The sequence below is a fragment of the Coturnix japonica genome, chromosome 1 (genome assembly GCF_001577835.2).
Source record: "Coturnix japonica isolate 7356 chromosome 1, Coturnix japonica 2.1, whole genome shotgun sequence".
Taxonomy (NCBI): domain Eukaryota; kingdom Metazoa; phylum Chordata; class Aves; order Galliformes; family Phasianidae; genus Coturnix; species Coturnix japonica.
Window position 1 is genome coordinate 46,053,926 of NC_029516.1, and position 26,244 is coordinate 46,080,169.

The following is a 26,244-nucleotide window of genomic DNA, read 5'->3' on the forward strand; positions in this document are numbered from 1 at the left end:
CCCAGTCCAGGACACAGGCATGCTCAGAGCAAAAAGCTTTGACACAGACCTGAAGGGTGTTTTGTTCCTTTACACTTGTTTAGTGGCTTGTCACATCAGCTAACCACTACAAAATTGAATCGCAAGGCAGCAAGACCAGAAGCAATCTATAATTTGTTGTTTCATGCATTTTCAGGCAAAACCCCTAAAGGCAGCACTCCTGGGGCTGTAGTCAGGAAAAGCAAGAGAGAAGATGGAATGCTAATGAAGGTATGAGACATATTACAAAAAACAGGGCACTCGTGTTTTCTCTGGTACTCTTTAAGTATACTTTGAGTGTAGGAATTATGATGCAGGTCAGAGCAATAAACTGTTTCCACAAACATGAAATGCTCAGTAGCACGTCCTACTGAGAATTACAAGAAATGCAATTAATTGCTGATAATTGGCAGCTAAACATCAGCTCTGACCCTAAAGCAAGGGAGTCTGAAATTCAGAAGAGTCACTGTGTGAGTACTCATCCCTTGGGCAATCCCCTTTAACTCACTGTGCCCACAACTGAGTCTTGATCTGGGACTGGAAAGATTTCCCCTGGCAGTGAGCTTCACAGTCTAATTATTAACTGCGTGGAGAATGTTTTCCTTAATGGATATCTGCCACAGTACCATACAGTAATGGGCATTACATTTGCCACCTTTTGTTTACACACTGGATGTCATTTTCTTCTTCAGTTAAAAAATAATAATACAGAAGCCTCTGAGATGGCCACTGGGGAATGCTAGACCATGTTGTCCCATTGTGGTCACATGAACATGGCTGCACATCTGCATTCAGGATTATCATCTGCTCCTCCCCAGATAGATCCAGTGCTTCCACCAAGACCTCAATCCCACTCTGCCTCCAGCTGTGTTATTTCCCTCTTTGTTTGCTCACACCTGCAACTCCTCCAGTTTGGTATCATCAGCATGTCTCACTAATAGACTTAGCTCTTTCCTCAGATCAATAATGAAGAACTTTAAAAAGACATTAAAAAAAGATTTGTGGCCAAAGGTCCTATTAATTATGTTTGCCGTACCCCGCTGGGCACTTTCTTCCAATGCAGCACGTTCCCATTTATCATAAGACTTTGTTTACAGCCTCTTCGCCAGTTTTCAACCCACAAGTAAATGCTTCCTTTCCCAGGGACTCTGATATATATATATTTTTCTTTCTTTTCTTTTTAATTAATAGCAGGATGTCTTTCCTCCAAAAACTTCTCTCCATATAACCACAGATTTATGTAGCGAGAAAGATACATAAAGGCTTAACCACAGAGTGGAAATTAAAACAGCATCAATTTCATACAGGTGGAGCTTTATACTGATAAAAGGAGGAGACAGACAGCTTCACGGTCAGGACTTTTAGGAGATTCAATGGCTTGCACTCCGTGGAGGTCAGCCGAGATGATGGAAAGCCTCTCTGAGGCCTTCACATCTACAGAACAGGTCTCTGGTGGGCCAGTTCTGGTCTTGCCTACACCACTCCTCCCAGGAATAACGCCTGCAAACAGAGGGCTGACTCCAGCTGTTCCAGGCTATGAAAAGGATAAAACATGCCCCTAGCTTTTTGTCAGTCAAGCTTTGCTCCTGACCACTGGTGCCCAGCGACTGACATGCCTTTGGCAGATGTCTAAAGGAGTCATTTGGTATCATTCGAGATGTTTCCACTCATTGTTAAGGTTAAGTCTACCCTGACAATAGGTATCAGCCTTAAAGTGATCTCTGAGTAAAGACTCAGAGGACTCCCTAGGAAGAAGGGAAGAGAGGGAACTGCACAATAGGAGGATAGAGCTGCCTTGACACAACCAACTCTGTGTCCCAGAGGGACAAAGAAGCCGTGCTTCCACAGCATTACCCACCACCTCACCATCAGTTTCTAGGGTAAATGGTCCCATGTTGTCCCCACCATGGTGGACATATTAAATGCTTGAGCATGTGGTTAGTGCCCAAAACAGATGCTTTTCCACCTGTCCCCTTTCTGTCACATTGGGGGAGCAGGACTGTGCCTCAACGCCTCAGTCACATTTTGTAGTAGTCTCTGTCCCCGGCTATTGCCATGAGATAAAAACACACCCAGCAAGAGGGACAAGACCACTTTCTAGATGGCTACTGCATGGAGCCACACATTCAGACATCTGTCTTCAAATAAATGTCATTTTAAAATTGACTTTGGCACAAAGAAAAAGGTGTGTAACACAAACTAGGAGGACAACTGTGCAAATTTCCTCAGATCAGGGAAAGAAAAGGAAGAGTCTGAGCTCAAGAAAAGGATTAGGAGAGCTCTGGTAAGGTCTCAGCCACTGCAGACTGCCTGATTAAGGAGATTATAGGGAAGAGCAAAGAAACTTCCTGTCGTTCTGTGAGACAGAAAAACATATGGAAGAAATGCTGAGTCTCATGGCTGCACATAACAGCTGCTGTCTTTGAGTAGAGAAGAGCCAGAAACATGGAGTGAAACAGAAGGTTGAGGTCAGAGCTCCTACAGTCACTGGACCTCAACAGCACGCAACCTGCCCACTGGTTCCCCTCCACCCACTTGGATACAACCAAAGACTTCATCAATACCTCCTGTGGTTAAATAACAGTGACAATGCCTGCTTACTCCCTCCAGGACTGCAGTGAAAGCAATGCTGACTTGAGAAAAAAGAGAGGCAGAGGAAGGAGGGATCAGGGCTCCCCCATAACGAGGAAAAGCCTGCACACACCATGCAACAACCTTCACTCATTTTGCAACTAAAGCCAGCCTTGAGAACAACACCACACAGAGTCTTACTGGTCATGTATTCACCACATACAATCCAAGCTGGCCATATATGAGAGGCAAGTGTGACTTACTAGGCACACGGTTGATAGCTTTCAGGGGTCTCAGGACGCGGACAGTACGAATTGCAGACAAGTTAATATTTTGGAGATCCAGAGAGTACTCCACCATCCTGCAGAAGAAGAGAGAAAGAGTTTAAACAACCCAAAATCTCGGCTTGAAGTACAAGGTAGGGTTGTTCACATAGTCAGTGTGGTGCTGAATTTCAGTGCCACTCTGTAAAGCTCTTCTGTAAGTGTTCTGGCAGTGCAGGATGAGGTCCCTGGAGGAGGCTCATATTAACCTGTTTTACCTCACGCAGAAACAAACTCTCTACTTAAAGAAGTAACATTTTCAGCTAGGTGGGAAGGCTTCTCCCATAGCTGTGAATCACCCCTTTTTGACAGCAACCAAAAGAGAAAAATCCTAATTTTAGGACATATGCTAGACCTCGGCTTTTCTAACCCAACAGTATGCTCCCTAAATAACCTCGCATTGCAAATAGCTATGACTAATGTGTTGGCTTTGCTGCGTGAGCAGCAGGTGCAGGTTACAGAAGTGACCTGGCTCAGCATCCGTTAGCCCAGTGCTCCTCTCCCTGCCCAGTATGGCAGATGCCTGGATAACTTGTCTATCTCTGGGAATGAAGTAGGAGATGCTGGATTCTAATAACCATTTACCTTGGCCAGCAAAATCCACCTGAGGATCTCAAACTATTTTGCATGAAGAGCTTAAGTGATGCTGAGAGTAAAGTGAGAGCAAAGCCACTCCATGAGAAATATCATGGAGACGACTTGAGTGAAACTTTTGGATTGTGTGAATGCAGCCCTCTGTTCAGGGCAGACAGCTCTCCTTTCTCACAAGCGCTGACTTCTCTTTCAATTACAGATTGCCTTTCTCACTGTCTTTCTGCACATCCTAACTCCTACATTTCTACAGACTGCAGCAACGGACTGATCCTTCCATTGATCACCCTCTCGACTCAAAAGGACCTTGAAGAGCAAGTGTCGAGTTATCTGTCTACACCTTTCACAAAAGGGACTTGTCGGAGTGATAGATTTTCAAACACAATAGGGTAAACCTGTCGAAGTGTTGTGATTATTCTCTCTCATGCTCTTTTTCTTTCTCTCTCTCGTTCCTTTCACTCTATTCTCTCATAGACTTTTAGGGTAATTGCATGAAATAATTCTTCCTCTGAAATGCAGTGGCATTCATTTACCTCCCTGGAGCTGTCAGTTCCACATACAACGAATGCAGAAGCAGAGAGAAGAGATTCCATGTAGGTAATAAAAATGTCCACACACACGAGATGCAACAAAAAGCAAACCCAGAAGCAACACACAGATAACCTACAGAAAACATTAGTAATAGACAGAGGATCAGGATGTGATCAGCTGAAATTGGGAAGTGGGTAATGAAAAGAAAAAGAAAATGCAGTGTTATGCGTGCACATACACAAATACAGGGCATCAAACAAAGGACATGAGGTGCAAATGAGCACAGTGCGAAAGCCCTTCAGTGAACACTGATCGGCCTCTCTACAAAAGCATAACTCAAGATTGCCTCATCAGTGTCATGCTGCTCCAGAATTAGACATATCTTCTGGAAAGATGGAACTACATTCAAAGGAAAGCAATGTACGGACATGGTTATACTGTTCCCAGGACTTGAACTGACATCTTGTAACAGAGGTCTGACATATAACGGCGGTTTCATGGCTGAAGGAGTCTATACTGTGGTGTCCTACAGTAGGCAGATACTTGCACAGAAACATAATGCTCCCCAAGCCTGATGAGGTCTCACAGAAGATTCTTCCCTCTCTTAAAAAATCTCATCCCCAATAGAACCAGATTGAGGTCAGAACTCAGTAGGAAAAAAAAAAATTGTTTTTGAGCCATAACAGAACAATCTGAAACATATTCTGTCAGATACCAAATTAGCAAATCACCCCAAAATATGTCTCATTTTGAGAAATGGTCTTCTTTGAACTGCAATTGACCAAATAAAATTCCTGAGGAACATCATGACCCATGCAAAACTAGAGCACAAGGGAACAGCACTGAGCTAACATTGAGAAAAGATTAGTAAACAGAAGTAGTATATTTTCTTAGACTCAGTAATGCACAGTTCAATTAAAGGTGCAAACTACACTTACAGACTGCGTGGGTTTTGCCTTCTTGTGGCTATATCTGTGTTACTGGTATTGTTATGGGAGAGCCCTTAACCACATATATGTACTACCTCTACCAAATTAAATGAGGTTGCCACCTACTTGACACAATCCATGTGTTACTAGAGAAGCGATAACCACCAAAATAATAGATGCAGGTCCTTTTGAAGCAAGATGAATGTTGCCCTTGCTACAACTGTTCAGTTCAGACAACTGGAGAGCCAACTTCCCAGAGTCCTCATGCCCTGCAGATTTGCTGCAATTGTGTTCCAGTTTAGCTACAAAAAGCATGGAACAGTCAATTGCGCTGCCAATGAAAACACCAGGCAGTTCCCTAGGATGGGTCAGAGAAGGGCAACTCTTAAATTTTTCAGTGAGCAACTTCTAACAAAAATAAGTTCAGCCCTAGCAGGCCCCAGGGCTTCTCTGCTCGTTCAGCAGACCTTTCCTGCCTACAGTTCTTCCAATGCCCCTTGTCTTGGCTGTAATAATGGAAAGATAACCAAGATGCTTAAATCCCTGCAAATTGGTTATGCCTGTTATAGCTATGTAAATTGCATCCAAAACAACTCCAGTTCAACTCCAGTGTAATTATTGCCATAGGGTCGCTCATTCTTGCCTTTCATAGCGATACCTATGAGTCAGTTTATGCTCACGCTTCCCTTTGCACAAGGGTAGTATGCTTGTACAACAGAGGACTGGGGATGGCTGTCCCTGTAGGTGTTTAAGGAAAGGGTGTGTTATAGTACTTAGGGATGTGGTTTAGTGGGCAGTATTAATGATATGCAAATGATTGGGCTAGATGATCTTAGAGCTCTTTACCGGCCTTAATGGTTCTATGGGTTCTCAGCATGGTGAGCAGGGGTAGACTGTATGACCCGACTGCCCCTCATCACTTGTCCCCTTTTCCCTGTCTGCTTTAGGTACATGTTGTTTGTTAAAAGCTTCATTTCTTTATGATTCAGAAGGAGTTGGACAAAGTCTTGGATGCAGAAAGGTTTGTGTGGGTTGCAAGCTGTCCTTTCCTCTTATGGGGCAGAAGGGGAAAGCATCTCTCCCAAGGGAAACGGCAGCTCATTTCTAGCACCACTAAAGTTTTTTGTGGCCTCTGGCGTGGGTTGGTGAGCACAGGGGCAGGTTAGGAAGCTGGAACTGTGCTAAACTGGAGAGCAGCTCTTGATCTTTGATGGAATTTGAGCAGTGAGCTGTCAAGATAATTGAATTTATACAGTAATTCTTCTTCCCTCAGTAGAGATTTGCTTCTTCAAAACTTTCTCTAAGAAACTCTTCTGGAAGGAAAGAGGATTGAGAGGCTCACTGTCCCTGCACTGCACAGCTCAAGACTGATGCATGGCAGAAATGCCTCCATAGTGGGGAATAGGACAGAGGCATCAGCTGCATACATGGGATTCACCCCATAGAGCAGGTGGATGTCTGCTGGGGAACACCTCTCCATTTGAACTCTGCCTCTTCTCACTCTCAAAGCATCCCACACCCTCACTACCCCATCTTTCTGACTCATTCATGCCTCCAGCCTTTCCATATCTTCTTTCAGTCCTTCTGACCCTCCTTAACTTCCAGCTTCTGTTTGACTTTCCCTTTTTTTTTTTCTTTCTTCTGCTTTACCTCATGTCCCTCAGTTTCCTTGCCAAGCCTTTATTTCCTTTCCAGTCTCCATCTTTGTTTCTTTTGTACCTTTTCCTACTGATCTTCTTAATGTGGACTCCTCCTGCTTAGTCACTGTCTTGCTGATAAATATCAGCCTATACCTAAGCAGCTCTGCTTAGCTGAACACACAAGAGACATTGAGTTTAACATAGATAAGGCCAAACTAGCACAAGGGAACAAGCAAGCAATTTATTATCACAGTGACCCTGTACAGAAAGCACCTGGCCTGGAGTACCTCCATTCCCTGCCAAGCTCTGGACAAGACAGAATGCACCTGGGGGGCAGAGGTGCATGCACACAGCACAGCATCACACACCCAGATTGCTCACAAGACCTCGACCATAGCAGAAAAGCTTCATTAGCCACAGCTTGGCACCTGCGAGCAGGTTTGGATCTGCCTTGGCGCTCTGCTTCTCAAGTAGTGATGAAGCCCAGGAGGGAAGAGCAATACTCGATGCTCAACAGCAGCAGAATTGCTCAGCCAACGTGGCTCTGTGCCTGGCTGGGAGAACAGACTGACCAGCAGGACCAAGGAATAAATGTATTTTAAAGCAGACATAGCAAGAATATAAAAGCCACACAAGTTCCAGAAAATTCAGACTTTATCTTACTGTACAGTAACTAAAGGTAACATACCCATGTAGTTCCTTGCTAGAGGCTTCCCCACAATTACCCTCAACAAAATCCATGATTAGAACAGTTCAAACATTACCATTTACCCCTTTGTATTTACATTTCCTTACACCTTTATTATCTATTTATTAACTTTCTTAATCTTTACTCTTGGACTTCTATTTGCTGATAGTTAGCACCCAAAAATTAATATTTAAAATGAATTCTGAAAGCATTAATGAAAAATACTGAGGCAGTATTTTTCTTATGACACAGAGCCAATATGTTTTTGTTAAATTCAAAATCTGCCTAATTCCCCTTCTCTGATAGGGGTTTTCAATTGAAATCTAATTAGCTGCAGTCTAATCAATTCATATTTCTTTGTCAAATAACTTTGGGTTTGGCACTGAAGCCAAAATCTCATGGCTGTGTCTTCTGAGCTGCAGCCTCTGGCTTGCTGCAAGCCTCTGTGCAGAGAGAAGCTTTTGCTGCCTGAGGACTTCAGCCATTTGTTCCTAGCATCTGTGAGCACTTGGGGCGACCAAGACAGAAGACAACTTGCTTGCTCCTCCCCGAATTCCTTCAGCCAAGTATGCTCATTTTTCCTGATTTTTTACTACAGATAAAACAAAGATGAAATCTGCTCCATTTACCATGGCACTGCACCATTTACCCAGGTGTCCCTCCAGCACACAAACCTATGGAGGTAGAGTATCCCATAGATCAATACCTCTGTACATTCTATAAGAACTACAGTTTGTGGGGAGATGATGGGAGGCAGATATATTCCTTAACCTTCCTCCTTGCTGTGTTTGGCACGAGAACAAGCTCTGGAAGGTCTGGGTTCCTCTGCACTAGCTATATAACTGTGGCTGCAGCGCAGATGTGAAGAAAGGTCGGTCTCATTCTCTTCTGTTGGAAGAGAATTAAAAAGCACATGCATTGCTAGAAGTCAAACCCTCCTTCTAAAGCATCTTCCCTACAGCAGGTAGCCCAGGAAAGCACCCAGTTGGGTTTTGCACAGTTTGGTGCCCATATGGCCCAGCTTGAACCAACCCCTCCTCCAAAACAAACAAAAAAAAAAGCTGAGTTTAAGTCCTTTCATTACCTACTGCAGAAATTATGGGATAACATCACATAGGATGCGGCCAGACATTACACAGTGGGACCTTAAATTGCTCTGCAAATCGCAGTGCATTCTGCTAAGTAGTCCTGCTTATCTCTGTTAAAGTTAGAGCCCATCACGCTGCATAAAGACAACTCTCTGCTGACATAAAAGTTGGAAGTTAGAAGCAGAAGGGGAAAAAATGCCTTGCGAGTAAAATGAGGGCTGCAAAATTATCTTTTTTTTTCCTCCCTTAAAAAAAATGTTAATGAGGCTGTAACTCTGTTAGCAGAAAGACATCTCTTCAGGGAGTAATAAATTACTAATTATACAGCTCTGGAGCTACAATGCTTAGTAATCTTTAAAAAGGAACAACAACCTGCAACCCTTCTCCTTGGTACAGGACTTTATTTTATGTTAAGCGTCTCTACCAACAGAAGCTTGCTGAAAGCTTGCAGAGCCTGTGAGACTGCTGCCTGGCTGCCTGGGATCTGATTATTTCACACCCCTGAACACTCAGAATTCTCTCCAAACTGAGCACTAAGAGAAAACGTCAGTTTCTTAACAGTTTCGGAGACATGATATGAAAAGACATAAGCAGGTTTTCACACTGTGATAAGAAAGCCAGAGGGACCTGGCGGCTCAGATGACTGAAGACAAGTGATGGGGTCTCGCTTCTGAAAACAAGGACTCTGAGCACAGCCTCCTAGGTCTGTGTTTCATTGCTCAGATGAAAAATAAATGAAAAAAGAAAGGAAAAAAAAGCGTTTCTTGCTTGGTCCTGCAAGCTACTGGTTGTGCCCACTTTATTTACTTTAGTAAAACCGAGGATTTGTGCAGTAGGGAATCAGATTTTAGGGAGGTGAAGTATTAGCAGTAGTAATTGAGAGCTACACATAATGCAATGGGGTACCGTTGCCTCCTTGTTTTGATTCCTCTCTGCTGTGATTCATTTCGTTTTGATGACTCTTTTCATTTCAATATGTTGCACTTCTACAGATAGTTTTACTAGGGGAAAGCAAATGAAATAATTAGTATCATTAAGGAGGAAAAAGTGAGTGCATGTTGGTGGGGGAGGGCTGCAATTCTGATATTTCTGCCTCTGGTTAAGATGTTATTTATCCTGCTGCTCGCTGGTTTCCATCTTTCTCTGATCGCTGCTTGAAACACCTAATTGCTGTATTTATTACAGTTTTCCTTAACTTGCCACAATTTCATACAATCTTCCATTTGGCAGCGAAGATCAGCTAACAGAGATTTTCTGACTATTCGTTCTGTTTACACTGCTGCTAATTAGCATTTAATGATCTGAGATTTTAAAAGTCATAACTATGCAAATTCTGGCCAGGTCCCTGAAGGACCATTGTTAATTAAAAGCAAAGAGAAAACAGAAGATAGGCAATCCACCTCCCCATAATGCAAAATTAACATCTATCAGCATCTCAGGCACAGCAACATCTCAGCTTGGACAACTTTGTTTCCTGGGCCTGGGTGGGCATTTGAAGAAGGGGACTGATACCTCTTGTCCTTCAACCCCTTGCCTGGGCTGAAATGCCGTGGGATGAACTTGGAGTCCCAGAAGTGTAAAATCTGGGGTTCTGTAGTAAGGAGAGAGTCACTGCTCTCTACACATGCATAGCATGGTCAAGAAGAAGGGTGAAAACTGATCAGGAGAGTGGATTTTGTTTTGAGAAGCAGCATCACTGCAGGTCTATGAAAGAAGGATTTAGAAGAGGTAGAAATCTAAGACTATAGATAACCACTAGCAAGATAAAGTCCAAATAATGATAATCACACAGATTAATCAGATAACACAGAGCAATGCATTCCAGGTCCCCAGAATGGATGCTGCATAACTCATTTCTGAAGAAGCAGCTGGATAAGAGGCCAGCAAAGAAAGTTATGCTCAATCTAAGGGGCTACCAGACAAGACCAAGATGGAATCTCAGCTGTACAGAGACACCAGAAAACCTCCTCCAAGGGCTGTAGAACTATGCAGAATTGAATGGATGCTCTGGAAAAGAAATTTTGATACCGCAATAGCTGTGCTGCCATACTGTGACTGAAACGAGGAAAAAAAAAAAAACAAAACCAAAAAAAACCCACAAAACAATCTTGGGAAGGTTTAGAAATTTCTGGGGCGATATTTCACCTATGATGTGTTTTGAAATTAACTGTCTTTTTTATCGTGCTATGCCACAGGTAATAGACAACTTCTAGAGGGTGGACAAAAAACTTGCAGCTCCTTGAGCATCCTGAGCAGAAGTGAAAGGAGAAGATGGAGGAATTTGGTAACAAACTACTGTCTGGGTCAGCAAGGTAGGATGAGTGACTTGCAAAGAACCTAGTGACCCCTAGAGAAGCAGAAACATTAACCAGCATTTCATTAGAAATTGATACATTTTTAGGAAATTGAGAGAGAGACCACAGTCTCTGTTAATTGAAAAACCATAGAAAAAAGTGGTGAAATTAGGAAAAAACCTCATCCTTGCAGAGCCTCCATCTCAAGAACAAAGCTAATGAAGGCACTAAAAGATGCAGAGAAAAGGAGTATCATCTGTACAGCAATGCCAGGGGCCGAGTAATAAAGAGAATAGGAATTGTTCATTTTATGAGCATAAGCAGACTAAATGGCATTAGAAAGGGCTGGTGGGAAGATCTGCATGAAAAGAATATTAAAGTCAATGCTTTTAACCTAGCTAGGAAGGCTCAAAAGGACAGAAAGGAAGGGGAAGTAGTGCTCTTTGTCAAAAAAAGACATTTTCAAGTACCGAATCAATGACAATTTTAAAATTAATAGTTAAAGTGCAGATTAATTTTATGTCATATCAAGAAGATAATTCCTCCTGGCTAGGGGAAATGGGCTGACAGAAACTTCATGGAATTCACCAAAGACACAGGTCCTGTACTTGGGATAGAAAGGTCCTCTGCCTCAGTGCTGCATAGTGGCTCTGCTGGTGAGGACCTGGGTAACAGCAGGTGACGCATCTCCCACAGTACAGTCCCTGAAGGAAGATGCTGCACCAAAAGGAGAAAAGCCAGTGGATGAGGAAAGGGATTATCCCTTTTGTTCTGCTTGCAGCTAATCACATAGAATGTCTTGGGTTGGAAGTAATCTTAAAAACCATCTAATTCTGAGCCCTTTGTTGCGGGAAAGGTTGCCAACTGCTAGATTAGGTTACCTAGAGCCCCATCCAACATGGCCTTGAATGCATTCAGGGATGGGGCATCTGCATCTTCTCTGGGCAACTTGAATCCAGAACAGCACATTCAACTTTGGACTCCCTGATAAAAGTGACAAATAGGATCAAGTTCAGGAGAGGATCACCAAGATGTCCATGGGCTGGACACAGTGGCCATCAGTCCAACAGAGAAACAGGGCTCAGGCTAGATATACAGATAGATAAGAAGTAGTGTAGAAGCACAGAGGGGTGGTTCAGCCTCCATCTCAAGGGTTTGAAGACCTGAGGATAACTCTGAACAACCTGACCTGTATTTGTTGTTTACCCTACAGCAAGATATTGGACTACAGAACTCTCTGAGGTAACTCTATAAGGTACTTTCCATCATGAATTATGCTCTGACCCTAAGAAAGTCACTAGGCATGTCCAGCGTACACTAGAAAACAGCTCTCCTGGTATTAGTCTGTAACTCATTAAAAAAAAAACCAAAAAAACAAAAAAAACCCCTCCCCTTATCCATTCTGCTAGAGTTAGGTTTGGCCAATGTGCTGATCCTAAATCTCCTCACAGCTCCACAGCATTTACAGCAATGTGCAGTATAACTCAAACATTGCATTTAAGGAACAAAGATAGAGCAGTGGGTTTTTGTGTTTGTTTCATTGGTTGGTTTGGGTTTCTTTAAATCTGGGACTACTTGATTACATGTCTTATGTACACACCAAGTAAGGCCATCAACACTACTAGATACACTTGGTGGATGAGAAAGGCCGTATGCATGAAGTTTACGACATGTGGAAAGGCTATGTATCAAACCAGACAGGATAAAAAACTGTAGTTATGAACTCTGAATGACAATCAAGTATTTAAAAAACAGAGTCAAGAAACTGAACTGGTTAAAAAAGGTAGAACAAAGTAAGCAAAAGCAGCGACACAGCAAAAGCAGGAGAGAGGAAGTTGGGATAAATGGATACTAAATTAGGGGATGACATTGTAGAAAATTTGTAAGAGAACGGAATGAACCCCAAATGGTACAACAAACATGAAAACATAGTTGTCATGGACTGTTTAAAAAGGCAGAAACCTCAATTAAAAAAAAAACCAAAACATTTTCTGGGGAAGGTCAGCTGGTACATTTGTACTACAAATGACAATGAGCTGTTTTCAACTGCAGCTGTGATCAAGTATTTGCAGTTTTATCTATCAAAGTAGGGATATTCTAAGATTCTAAGCAGGCCTGGACTACTTATAACCAAGAGTTTAAAAAGAGATGGCCAGAAATGTCCTACACCAGCTCTGCTGATTTTTGATCAGTCTCAGAAAACTGGGAAAGCATCCAAGAGCCAGAGAAATTCTGATGTGCCAGTGCTTTGAAAAACACAGTGATGCCAGTAGGCTGACTGGACTGATGCTGATCATGGTACAGCAATGAAATCACCCATACGTGGCTTTGATAGATTACGGATTAAAAGTGGGTAATAAAATTAGCCATAATCAACACAGGTTTAAAGAAAAATAGACATCATCAAATTAATGCGCTATAATTTCTTATGAGATTACAAGTCTGGTTCACACAAGTAATTATGCTGATATGGCTGGAATGATATGAAATCATCATGACATACATTAGAGGGAAACAGGCTAAGTAATAAACCTCACATACAACAGTAAATGGGGACTTATTTGTGAGCAGTTGTACTGTAATACACAATTCTTGCCACGCTGTTCCTTATTTATTTATCACAACCTGGCAGAAATTTTTTTAAAAAACATTACTGATGGATTTTGCAGTTGAAGCTTATTTTTGAGAAAACAGAAAAGAAATGGATACGTCAGCAATACAGAACAGCGTGAGCTGCTTTGGAAATGCAAATAACGTGTATTGCAGTATGAACAAATGTAACATCACACATCTGAGAACAAAGTTTTCTGTCCCTTCTAATAGGAAGGGATTTTCTTTCTTCAGAAGAGGAGATGGTGGTGGTGGGGAAACCTACAATCGACACGACTTGGAGCACTGGAGAAAGGAACTGAATGAATTAACAGGAAGATGCTGCAATAGGATGGGTTGCCGCAATCCAACCCATGGCTGTAGGAACAGGGAAGTTTAAGGCTGGAATACATAAGCTGGATTATCACTGCACTGAAGTGACTACACAGTGTTGTGTGCCTTACTCTGCTGTCCATTGTCTATTGAACAAGCCTTCAACTCTTAAAATTACAAAATACACAAGTCGTAGAATGGCCTGGGTTGAAAAGCACCTCAAATATCATCTAGTTTCAGCCCACTGCCATGGGCAGGGCTGCCAACCATGGGCAGTGTTGCCAACCACTAGACCAGGCTGCCCAGAGCCACATCCAGCCTGGCCTTGACTGCCTCCAGGGATGGGGTATGCCACTCCTCCCCAAAGGCAAGTATGGGATGGGATTGGATCACAGTTGACAAAATCTACAAGGAAAGCTGTTGTGTGATGGTGGAGAAGAGGCAAAGATGGGACAGTATGTTAAAGATATACCAGCCTTTTCTCAGTTATTGAGCTAGTTAAAGAAAGACTTTGGATATATTCTACATGCAAACATGTAATCACAATAATTCCCCTGGCCATGCGGTGAAGATCTCTCCCCCTTAAACAACCTATGGTTTGTACAAGTATATTCCATACTAGAACATTTCAAGTGGATGCTACAGAAGAAGTCAGAGCCATTTCCTGCCTCTAATCACTAATTAAAGCACTTGGCTGCAAAGTACAAGAGAGGCCAAACAAGCACTCGCTGGTGGAGTTGACATCCCGAGGCCAGGCGAGACCTCTTTCCCACAGGAAAAAAGGATGCCTCTTTCCCACAGGGCCATTGGCATCATCTCCAACCACATGTAAACACAACTCCAATTCACAGAGTAGAGCAGGAAGGAGAAATTGCTCACTCTTCGTTGCTAGAGAAATGCCTGATTTAAAAAGCTGATGAGCACCAGCTTTGAAATAATTGACATCTCCTAAATTTACATATGCAGCAACACTGGCCTAAGTTTCCAGTGTCAGTGGTGTCCAGATGATCTGAGCTCTCAAAAAATAGTAATCTCAGCTTTAGGAATCTGCCCTTTAAGTTGCTTCAGAGCAAGCCCCCCAAAAGCACCCATCACTGGGAAAAAAAATGACGACAGACACAACCTAATCACAAATGCAGGGGAAGAGGGTCTCCCACCAAGACAGCTGGTGACGAGCACCGCCTGCGTGAAGTATCAGAGAACCTGCAACCTCCCATCAGCAGTGAGCAATGGGAACTGAAGTGTCTGCAAGCCAAGTGTGAGCCCCTGTTGCTTGCGTGCACAAGAGCATTCAACCCAAATTACCTCTCTAGGCTTTAGGAGCACTGTTTGGGGGGTTTTGTGCAGTTTTTTTTTTCCTAATCCTTACTGATAAAACATGTTGAGGGTTGTTGGGGGAGGGAGTGTGTGAGAGGGGAGAAAGTTCTGGTGATGTCAGCTCCTATTGCCATGGAAACTGAGCATTTTTAGTGACAATTGAGTCTTCCTCAAGCTGCTGGGTTGCGTGGGGGGCAGGGGCAAGCAGGGCAGGGGCACACAAGGGAATTCAGCTAACTAAAAATATTGCTTCTGGCTTTCCAAGGAAGTGAGGAGAAACTACATATAAATGCCTGAACACATGGCTTACATAACCAAAGCAACGTCTGGGGCAACAGCAGCAAATAATCATTATGCTCTTTGATAAGACACGCTGTCACACTGATAGCCAGTACGTCAGCCACTCAGGGCCACCCAACAAAAATGTCCTTCACCTGCACTAAGCTTTTCCAGGCTACAGTTCATCCTGCCAACCTTTGATTCTTTGCTTGGGGTGCTGCTTGAGTATAAAGTTGGAAAGGGAGAAAGGAAGAAGGAGTTGGGAAGTACAGTCTGTATTTCAAATCTGAGAGACACTCAAATGCTAGGCAGTGCATTACTTTTCATCATCTGGATGTTTTGTAAGGGGTTGAATTTATGACCTCTCTTGTAGACCATGAGAAATCGGGACCAAGGAAAGGTGGAGGCCTTTAGAAAAACACTGATGAGCTTATTTTCAGGATGTACCTCATCAGCACAAAGAAAATACACAAGGCCCCATGCAGGAGGCTTTGAAGGCTAAGGCATAGTTTGGACCCAGAGCAAGCTAATCCAGGTGTGGGACCAATCAGGATGAAGCCTGGGGCTTAAATCTGAGGTTAAATAAAAGCCTATGTTCTTTACATAAGGGCAAATTTGAGCCTCTGCTTGGATTTGATTTAAGCAGTGCAGACAATTTTAATGAATTTCAAAGAATAATGCATTAATAACCGCAAGCTTTTATAACTCAAAATACATTATATAGTCATTAGTTCTATATAACTAAATGGAAAAATCTTTCTTTAGCAGATGAAGTCTTTTGAGATCAGATATTCTAATGAGATTACTATCATTTCAGCCTGACACCTTATAAGAACAGTTGTATAGAAATCAGGAAACAAATTTCTTTCAGTTCTGGACCTGAAATGAAAAAATCCTCCACAGTGATTATTTTATACCTAAGGAGTTGATTTTAAGTCTCCTTGGCAATGAAAGGAGTTCAGATATGAGCTCCATTTCTAATACTGCTATCAGATGTGCAAAAGACTCCCTCTCTTCTCAAATTTCTCCCAGCAGTGATAGCAGAGGGAAAGGCATAAATGGGTATAAAGACAGAAATTTCTGATCTAGGTAGAAAGGATTTCACAGAATCACAGGATGGTTTGGGTTGGCAGGGACCTCTGGGTCCACCTGGCCCAACCTCTGCTCCAGCAGGGAAGCCCAGAGCAGGGTGCTTAGGGCCATTGCCAGGTGGGTTTTAGAGATCTCCAAGGAGGAGACCCCACAGCCTCTGGGCAACCTGTGGCAGTGCTTCCATCATCTTCCCAGTAAGGAAATGTTTGAGCCTCCTATGGTGCAGTTTGTTTGTAAAAGACAGAACTGTTTTTCTTTTATTGTCTCAAAGTTTGCTTTCGTGAGGCCTTTCTGATGATAAGACTCTGACAGGCAACTGCTAACTATCCAGGAGGGTGAATGGTGGGTGTTATCGTGCCATCCCTGCTTAGGACTGCAAAGATAAGCAGGAACAAGACAAGCAGTCTTTTCCAGGGGTGCTGCTGGGAGGAGCAGACCCCTGCAGAAGGTGGTAAATCTTGTGTCAGGCAACAGAGACCTCCAACCCTTGCTGGCTTATCTGTGGGGCAGGAATGTCAGAAAAGTTAGTTTTAAATCATTTTACAAAGAAGTGTTTGTTAAGAAGAAGAAAACCCCCCACTGAAATGGGGGATAAAAGGCCCTCGCTAAACTGGGGATTTTGGAGAAAAACTCCCAAAGACACCTTTGACAGAGAATTCCCTGAGGGGAAAACTTTGTCGGAAGAACCCCGGGACCGGCTTGCTGCGGAGCTCCCTGGCTGTCTCCCATCCCCTGCGGTGATCAGACGAGTTCCTGAGATCCACGGACCTACTGTGTACCTCGCTGGACCCACGGTGGTGACAATCTCTTTCGCTCTCTGCAAAGACTCCTTGCTTACTTTTCCTATCACCTACCTTCCCTTCCCCATCTCCCTAAAAACGGCTAGGACTTTAATAAACTGGTTGGACCAACATTTGAACCGTTGCTTCTTAATCTCACGCTGGGTATACACATATCAAAGAACCTTGCCTCCCTCCTACAAATTGGAGCGAGACATTGTTCCATGAAGGAAACAAGTGAAAGAGGTAAGCACAATTCGTTGTTTTCATCTAGCATTGCCCCACCATTTCTTCATCACACTGTGCTCACAGGGATGCCAGGCACAGAAATACCCCCCAGTTCCCAAGCCTTTCCTTCAGTGTGATAGCTATCCTGCACCCACCTGGAATAAAGCCACCCCACAGTGCAGCACATCCCAGTGGAAGGGTACCATGGTCTTTAAAGTCTCCTTTCCAAACAGTTCCCATAACACAGGCCTGTTCTAAATCACATGCTAATCACAGCAGACTCAGCCACAAGAAAGGTTCCCATCTCGCGCATGTTGCATAAGTTCACAAAAAGCTGCAGCTTTCATCTGCCTATCCTCCTTTCACATACAAGCCAGATGAGGATCAGCCTTCACACTTTTACAACTGAACGGAGTTTGAAAATTCCAGCTCCCCCCAGAAGCAAACAATTATACACCCCTCCAGAGGAACGACTTCCAAATCTTTCTGTAGAACAACTGTGTCAGAAGCAAATGTAAAGGCAGCGCTGCTCTGCACCTCAGGGAAAAGCTTTGCAAAGCGAGCTTGAACTCACTGTTGTCTCCGTCAGCAGTGCACTTGCAGGTGACAGCAAATGCTGCTAATGCCTTGGGGAGAGGGAGAGGAAAGTCGGGGGGGTGGGGGAAGTTCTCTGAAAAGATTTTCACCACTTTTCTGTAAGAATATTAATATTACTGACTTCTTTTATGTGATTGAAAATGGACAAATTCCAGAAAAAAAAGCATGCCCACTGATAGCACAGAGGGACGCTTTGCTGTGATTTAATAACCAAATCCTGGTAGGTTTTCCACTTCACACATGCAGAGGGGAAATCAGAGCTTCTCCATAGCAACTTTGTTGTAAAAAACACTGAAATGTCAGCTTGTCCCAATAGTACCATGGTTGAGGGCAATGCAATACAAAGACAGAAGGACCAGAGTAAAAAAATAAATAAATACATAAATTTCTACCCTGAAACGCTGCTGTTGGAAACACAGAAGCTGGCTTAGCTCTGATAAAGGCTGTCCCTCCTCCACTAACAAAATCACTCCTGGGCTAGCTCTTCAGTTGGTACAACTTAACACCCTACTGAAGTTGTGAGATAGACAGCTACATGTGTGCCCCAGTGGCGCAGTGGTAGGAATGCCGCGTTGCAACACTGGAGGCCCTGGGTTCAAATCCTCCTGTGGCGCAAGTGGTAGAAGTGCCGCTCTGCTACACAGGAGGCTTGAATCCTGGGGGGTTGGACTCGATCTCTAAGGTCCCTTCCAACCCGCACGCGACTATGGTACTATGATGATGATATCAGCTAAGCTACCTTACCTACTGTTTCTTCCCCATTCAAGTTTTGCAAATTTACCATAGTAGGAGCAAAATGGAAATTTTTTTATCAGTTGCATCACAGCAAATCAAAAGTAGCATTCATTGGCTTTGCAAAGACTTACTTTCACCATTCCATCAGGATTTGAGGGGCTTAACCCAGCTTGGTGAGCTTAGGGAAAAACAAGGGTGGTTGCCAATACTCTTCATTTACTTTCAGACCGGGAGCACTTTTCAGTTTCAGAAAACATTTCAACAAACAGAACAAAGAAGCACAAACTATTAACCTACCCCGCCATGACGATGAAGAAGTCCAGGCGGTTCCACGTGTCTCCAAGGTAACACTTCTTCCCAAAGATCCCCAGGGCCACCATCTTTAACACCATTTCCATTGCAAAGAAGATGAAGATAAAATCATCAAATACCTGCCAAACAGAGAGCCAACAAAAATTGTGGCACACATTCTCAGCTTGAGACTTTTCAGTGCAGACAGTGACACAAACATGAATTTCAGTACTTCTGAAAATGATATGAAGACAAGGCTGGACAAGTTTCTTCTGTGCAGCGCTGGCATCATAGCTACCTGCTGTCAGAGCAAGCAAGCAGGGGCTCTACTTATTCCTCCTACGTGAAGTACTTGATGTAGGCTCAGAGCCTCTTTGAATGGACCTGAAAGCAGGTGCTGGCTCAGCAATAGCAAGTCCTTCCTGTGTCAGGAATACGTGTTTTATTCACAGGATCAAGAGGATTAGCAACTAGTCTGTATTGCCTGGTCGTAAGTAGACATCATTTATTCTCTCTCTCTAACCCCACAGTCAAATCCTCAAAGCCATTTTTCCCCTTTTTATAACAAGCTACTTTTCTGCCAGGGATGTTCTCACCAAGCTTTTGGTAAGGTATTGACCACACACTGAAAGAAAACACACATGAAATTCTGCGACTTGTACTAATGGACCATCATGACAGGAAGGAAGTGTGCTTACCTGCAAGATTTTACACCTGTCGGAAAGGCAGTCCATATCCTCACACGGCTGGTACATCCCCAGGGTAACGCAGTTTAGTAAAATCACCATCATGCTGACACACTCAAACCAGGTGGAAAAGAGTCAAGGAAAACTGCTGCAAAAGCGTCATGGCTGAGATAAGCTTCCTTGAGATTTGGGATGACAAAACAGGAAGATTAAGGGAAATAGCTGCTGATAGGCTGATCTGTCATAATAAAATATAGCAAACATACAAAACGTTTGTTATGTTTTTCTCCTTCAGTTCCTCACTTCTTTACTCTTTGGTAAAGCCAGAAGCACTTTGTAAATGGGAAAGTACGGGTACACGAGTCAGACTGTTGCCATAGTTAAACACAAGCAGATTCAGATTCCTCTCCTGTTGGCTTACAAATATTACAAATGCAGCAGGAAAAAAAAAAAACAAAACAAAACACACAAACCAACAACAAAAAACCTTCCATGGTGCCCTAAACTCATATGCAGCAGAAATCTCTGGGATCTGGTGAAAGGCTATACTGAACACTACGACACTGACAGCTGGATCACTGCATGAGTCCAGTGAGTAGGACCCTTCTGGGAAGGCAGTAGAGCGTAAGGCTAGAAGTCTCCTTCTTCACTTCAGAGAAGAGTTTGGAGACAAAGGCATGCCATGATGGAATAGGCCAATGGTCATCCAATCCGTTATTCCGCTTCCAGCAGTGACCCACGCAGGATAGAACATCACCATGTGCCTAATTAAGTAATTCAGTAACCATGGGGGGAAATTGTGTTTCTGACCCCAGCTGTTGTTCTGTTTGTGCCCTAGAGCATGAGGATTGATAGCCCTTCTAATTGTTTTCTCAGCTATAGTGGCATCCCTGCAGATGCTTTGCTTATTCATTTGAATCCTTTGTCGAGAATCTTTCTAAAATAACTGCCTCAATAATAGCTGGCAGCCGTAAGCTACATTAGCTAATTATACTTTACATTAAGAAGTATTTCCTCCTATTTATTTTTAATTTGTTGCCTTTTAATTTCATCAAGTACCACTTCATTTATATGTTACAGAAGTGGGTAAAAATGGTACATTTGAGGAACTTCTCTGTGCCCTTCACAGCCTCTATCTGCCTCTTCCTTACCATCCCACTCTTTCAAATGAAGGAAGCTCAGGACTGATTTGCACTTACCCAAGATTCAATTAGTGTTTTAGCTCTAAAAGTAGGCACATGTTTCTGTGACTTCTTTCCAGTGTTTGCATTGCAAAGCAGTGATGTAGATCTAATGAGAACAGACCCCCAACCTCTGGCAGAAACATCACTCATGTGATTTAAGATGCCTCCCAAACATCCCTGCCTGCTTCCCATTTTCATACAAAGTGGGTTGCTTTTTTTTTTTCCTTTTGTTGTTGTTGTTGTTTTTAATTTAAACTAAGAGAGCTGAGAAAATACCTATTGAAAATACAACCCGCTACGTGCACCCATTTTTTCACTCCTCACAGAACTGAACCCAAAATAGTGGTCACTTCTGAAAGACGCTCAAAAGCCATGGTTTGTTCTGAGCAATTCTTCCTTGCTAGTTATGACAGTGATTCATGACTAACCCTGCACAATCTGATCTGGAACATTATTAATTCTTTCTCTTCTCCCCCACCTGGTTTTCAGTGAGCTACCTTCAGTTGCAAAATCAGACAAGAATAAGACACCAGTTCTACTGTGCCAATCATGCTATAAGGTGATTTCAAGAACACGTTATCACTATCCCTTACAAAGTGAATCCAAGCACTGTACAAAGTAAGCACACGGAGGCCACCCTCACTGTGGGCTGCAAAAACAGAGGCATTGTCTGAAAAGGATAGACCAGAACGGCTCGGATAAGAAGACTGCCCTCCATATGGCACAGTTTTAGTCTCCCACCTTTCTCTTTTGTCTTTCTTTTATGAATCAATTCAAAGCCCAGGAAAGCACTTAAGGAGGTTTCCATTAGCTCTCATAGGTCTTCCAGGTAAGACTACAACTCTTTCTTGACTTTCCAAATGGTATTGTTGTTGTTTTAATCTTTCACAGAACCACAGAAAAGCTGATTCGGGATCTCCCTGATAATCATGAGAGTGATCTGATTATGACATCTGTCACCCCATTGATCGCCAGGGTTGATTCGGCTGATCTGGCTGGCTAGGCGGGTGTCCCCTTCCTCCCTCACTGCTCCATGTGCATCCCTTTTGAAGCTGCATGCTTGACTGAAGATGACCTTCCCTGATAGAGACACACTACTCATTGCTTAAAGGTATACGGTAGCTGCGCTCCCCTGCTAGAACCTCCAAACAAGCTCAAGGTCCATTTGTAGGAGAATGTACAGTCAAGCTTCCAAGACTGTGGACACACCCATATGAGACACTGTATGGGGCAGTGTCTGAAGGAACATTGTTGCAAGGTGAGGATCAACCCCTTCTTTTGGGTAACTAGCAATAGGAGTAGAAGGAACAGCTTCAAATTACACCAGGGGAGATTCAGGTTGGATGTTCGGAAAAACTTCTCTGAAAGAGTGGTCAGGCTTTGGAATAGGCTGTCCAGGGAGGTGGTGGAGTCACCAGTGCTGGTGGTGTTCAAGAAATGCTTATGTGTTGTACTTCAGGCCATGGTTTATTGAGAAATATTGGTGCTAGGTGAATGGTTGGACTGGATGATCTTGGAGGTCTCTTCCAAGCTTGGTGATTGTGTGACTCTCTGAGGTTAACTTAGCAAAATAGGGTCAGCTACAGCAGATTACTCAGTGTCATGTCCAATTGGATTTTCAGTATTTCCAGAGATACATCTCCTCTAGAACTTCTCTGGGTTGCCTGCTTCAGTGCTTGACTGTTTACTCACTGTTTTCGTATATTTAAGCAACATTTCCCATGTTTCAGTTTATGCCCATTCCTGTCATCAGGCACATCTGACTATAGTCCAGCTCTGTCATCTGTAGTCCCTCAAGCATCTATTATTCCCATCAACACTTGCAGCAGCCCTGGCTGAAATAAACACACACAAAACAAAAAGCAGAAACTGCTTTAAAATCTGGAGTGTTTTCTTCAGCATACAGCCAGAAAATATGACACCGGAAACCTGACAGCAAAGAATACCATGACCAGACTCAAGGAGTTGAGGAAAAAAGGCTTAAAGTCACATTGTTATATTCATACGATTACGAAGGTTGGAAAAGACCCCCAAGATGACCCAGTCCGAACACCAGTCCATCATGCCCACTGACCACATCCCTCAGTGCCACATCCACATGGTTCTGGAACACCTCCAGGGACGGTGACTGCACCACCTCCCTGGGCAGCTTGTGCCACTGCAGCACTGCTTTTTCTAGGAAGAAAATTTTCCTAATAGCCAACTGGATATTCATGTATTTATACAAATCCATGTTTCTGTACATATGCTTTGGCTGCAGCAGTGCATACATGGCCAGGATGTTCATGTGCTCCCCTTGCAGTAACCCACCCTGGACCACAGAGACCCCAGCAGGGCACCTGCAGGCAGCTGGTGAGATCCTGAGATCCACAACCCCTCAGCCAGACAGATAAAAAACTCCCTAAAACCTTGCAATTTGAACCAGGGGTACGAAGCCATGAATCTTCTCTCTCAGAAATCAGAGGCTGGCTATACAGTTTCTCCTCCCCCGTTTTTCAAATCCCAGCTCTGACAGTTTGCCAGCATTGTCCAGGCTTTTTGAGGACACTGCCGATTAAAGTGACATTAGTAAAAGCTTTCCTTCTGCCACCACATAGTCTTTCTTTCAGGGCAGGTGGGGGCCCCAGAGAAGGCGGGTCCCACCTGTGACAGAGAGAATGAAAGAAAGAGAAAGCATGAGGAGTAAACAAGGTCCTCAACGTCGAGCTGGGAGGGATGGCTGCCTGCTTGGGTCAGTGGAGGGGGCAATTTGAAGTACCTGCTGCCTTTGATGTGTCACAGCTGTCAACCACCATGATTGCCTCTCATCACCACGGCAACAGTGTGCAGCCAGGTTTGTCATCATCCTTTTGGTAATGCCTCCCCGCATCCTTCCCCCAACCCCGCTTCTCCCTGTGCCTGAGCCTGTAATTAATTTCAGCTGCTGACAAAGCCAGACTTCACAATCTGCATGATTCAGTCAGAAGTTTCATTACTAATTAACTTCTTTCGAAGTTCAAGTGATCTAATTATGCAGCTTGAGCAGGGCCCACCCAGCTGCTGGCCAGAGGCAGCTGCTGTGTGTCCATTGACCTTCCTCTATGTTTTCCAGCAGGGATGGGGAGACACTCAAGGGGAACATACATAGAATCATCAAGGTTGGAAAAGACCTCTAAGATCACCCAATCCAACCTCCAGCCCATCCCCACCACGCCCTCTGACCATGTCCCTCCATGCTACATCCACACGGTTCTGGAACACCTCCAGGGATGGTGAATGCACCACTTCCCTGGGCAGCCTGTGCCACTATAGCACCCCTCTTACAAAGAAGAAATTTTTTGTACTGTCCAACCTGAACCTCCCTTGGGACAACTTGAGGCCATTCCCTCTCATCCTATCACTGTTACCTGGAAGAAGAGGCCAACCCCCACCTCACCACAATCTCCTTTCAGGTCAGGTCACTGTAGAGAGTGATAAGGTCTCCCCTGAAACTCCTCTTCTCCAGACTGAATGATGCCAGTTCCCTCTTCTGCTCCCCATAACAGTTGTGCTCTAGACCCTTCCCCAGCTTCATTGCATTTCACTGGACACACTAATATGTCACCAGCACACACATGGGATGAACTACCATCCATCTCAAACCATCTGAGATGGGCTCAAAGCTGGAAGCCATAAGTTGCTAGATAGTTAAGGAGACACGCAGGTGTCCTTGAGACCCGGACGTGTTGCCATAGTACTTGATAACATTACTACACATAATGCAAGATGATGCTCTCCTAAAGCAGAGCCTTGCCAACTTGGGTACTGAACACCTTGGGCCCATTTAATCTGCTGTAGAAATGCATTAGCTACCAGAGGACATACAACAGGACAGAAAAGTCAGCTCACTCTGTGGTATAGGTAGTCACAGTCCTATCCCAAAAAAGAGAGCATGGCCTGATGCAGAAAAGAAGTCCAATGGCTGGCACAACGGCAGCAGGTGTCACATTCCCAAAATACACAGTGTGAACGATGAAGTCACACATCCCAAACACTGGCCACTCATGCACAAGCCTTCTCAGGGCCTCCCACCTCTGAGCTAGCTCCAGATGGGTATATCAGCAGTCATCCTGCAGATGAGACACCATGTTTGCATGACCATTCCTCCTTTTTCTGCCCGCCCCTTGGGATCCTCTCTACGTCCTTCTTGTCTGTGTTTTCCACCAGGTAGCAAGCCCTGCCCTGTTATTTCGGCTTGCAGTGACTGCGTTCTTTTCCTGCTTTTGAAACAAGTTCTATGAGGGCTGCATTTCTTCCTTACTTTACTGCTTTGTGACCCTCCTAGCAAGCCAGTAGGATGTTGTAACTGCTACACGACAGTTAATATTTCACTTATAATGGAAGGAGTGATTTGTGTTCCGAAGGTCAGAGACACAAGCAGCTCCAGGGAAAGAAGTTCTCATTTTCTCTCCCTCAGTGCTGTCGACTTTTGCAGAAGCCCTCAGAGATGGGTCTCATTTTTAACTCCCTCCCACTTTTTTCTTAGCACTTACTACTTTTTCCCCTTTCTGTTATGTTAATGCATCAAAAAGCATCAGAATTTCATGGTCTTTTCTTTTTTTCTTTCTTTCTATAAAAGAGAAGCTGAGAGAAGCAACAGGCATCCTTCTCTTCAGCCCCAGTCTGCTAACCTAACCCACTAGAAAAAGCTGAGTGAACATCAGATGTTACATTCAAAGGAAAACGCATCTCAAAACATATTTGTGTTCAAATAGATCAAAACATTCCTCAGAACAAAAAGCCTTAAAATCCTTTTTTTGGAAGGCTGAAACATTTCTTCTTCAGCTTTTTTTAGTGCAGAGTAACATTTCAACATCAGAGAAAAAAGGCTGTGGGCTTTTGACCTGACTTAGAGCTCTCCCTTTTTGAGTTCTGAGTAAACTGGAAATTAAATACCAACACTAAATGTTGCAGTGCTGGGATTTCAAAGCAGCCAAGCCATCAAGGGCAAGTCATAGAGGCTTTTTTTGCAAGCCCTCAAGGTCAGTACACTCTAGGTCTTTCTGTGTCACATAATCTCTCATACACATTTGTTTTCATCACATTGCTATATAAACACGCTTCACATGAAAGCAAGGCATCCAAACTTCAGATGACTGGCATGTGCATGCTGAGGTGCTCAAATCTTTCACATCACTGAAGCCAAGGAAAGGACTGCAGTACTGCCAGAACAAGGTAGGGTTGTAACATTGATTTGAGAGGCACTAGGGAAGATTTACACAACCCTTGATGGTGATCCTGGGAGGAAGGGCAACGGAGCATGGAAGAAGGAGAAGAGAGATTTTAAGTGCTTGACAAATGCATCCACATTGCTGTACTTTGGAATGGGGTTTCCACCAAAGCTACATTTACTGGAAGAGGGAAAACTCAGTCATATCTAGAATAAATGAGATAAAAACCAACAAAAGAAAACACCACAAATGAGCATCTCTGATCAATCCAA

At 43.6% G+C, this 26,244-nt stretch overlaps 1 protein-coding gene across 1 annotated transcript in view; it reads right to left on the minus strand.

Annotated features, from left to right (window-relative positions):
• CACNA1I (calcium voltage-gated channel subunit alpha1 I) overlaps positions 1 to 26,244 on the minus strand; it is a 152,091-nt gene that overhangs the window by 61,985 nt on the left and 63,862 nt on the right. The window contains exons 4-6 of the mRNA XM_015860446.2: positions 19,612 to 19,723; positions 18,920 to 19,053; positions 2,853 to 2,950 (exon numbers count right to left, since the gene is read on the minus strand). Coding sequence (XP_015715932.1) covers positions 2,853 to 2,950; positions 18,920 to 19,053; positions 19,612 to 19,723 — 344 coding nt within the window. The remainder of the gene's footprint in view (positions 1 to 2,852; positions 2,951 to 18,919; positions 19,054 to 19,611; positions 19,724 to 26,244) is intronic.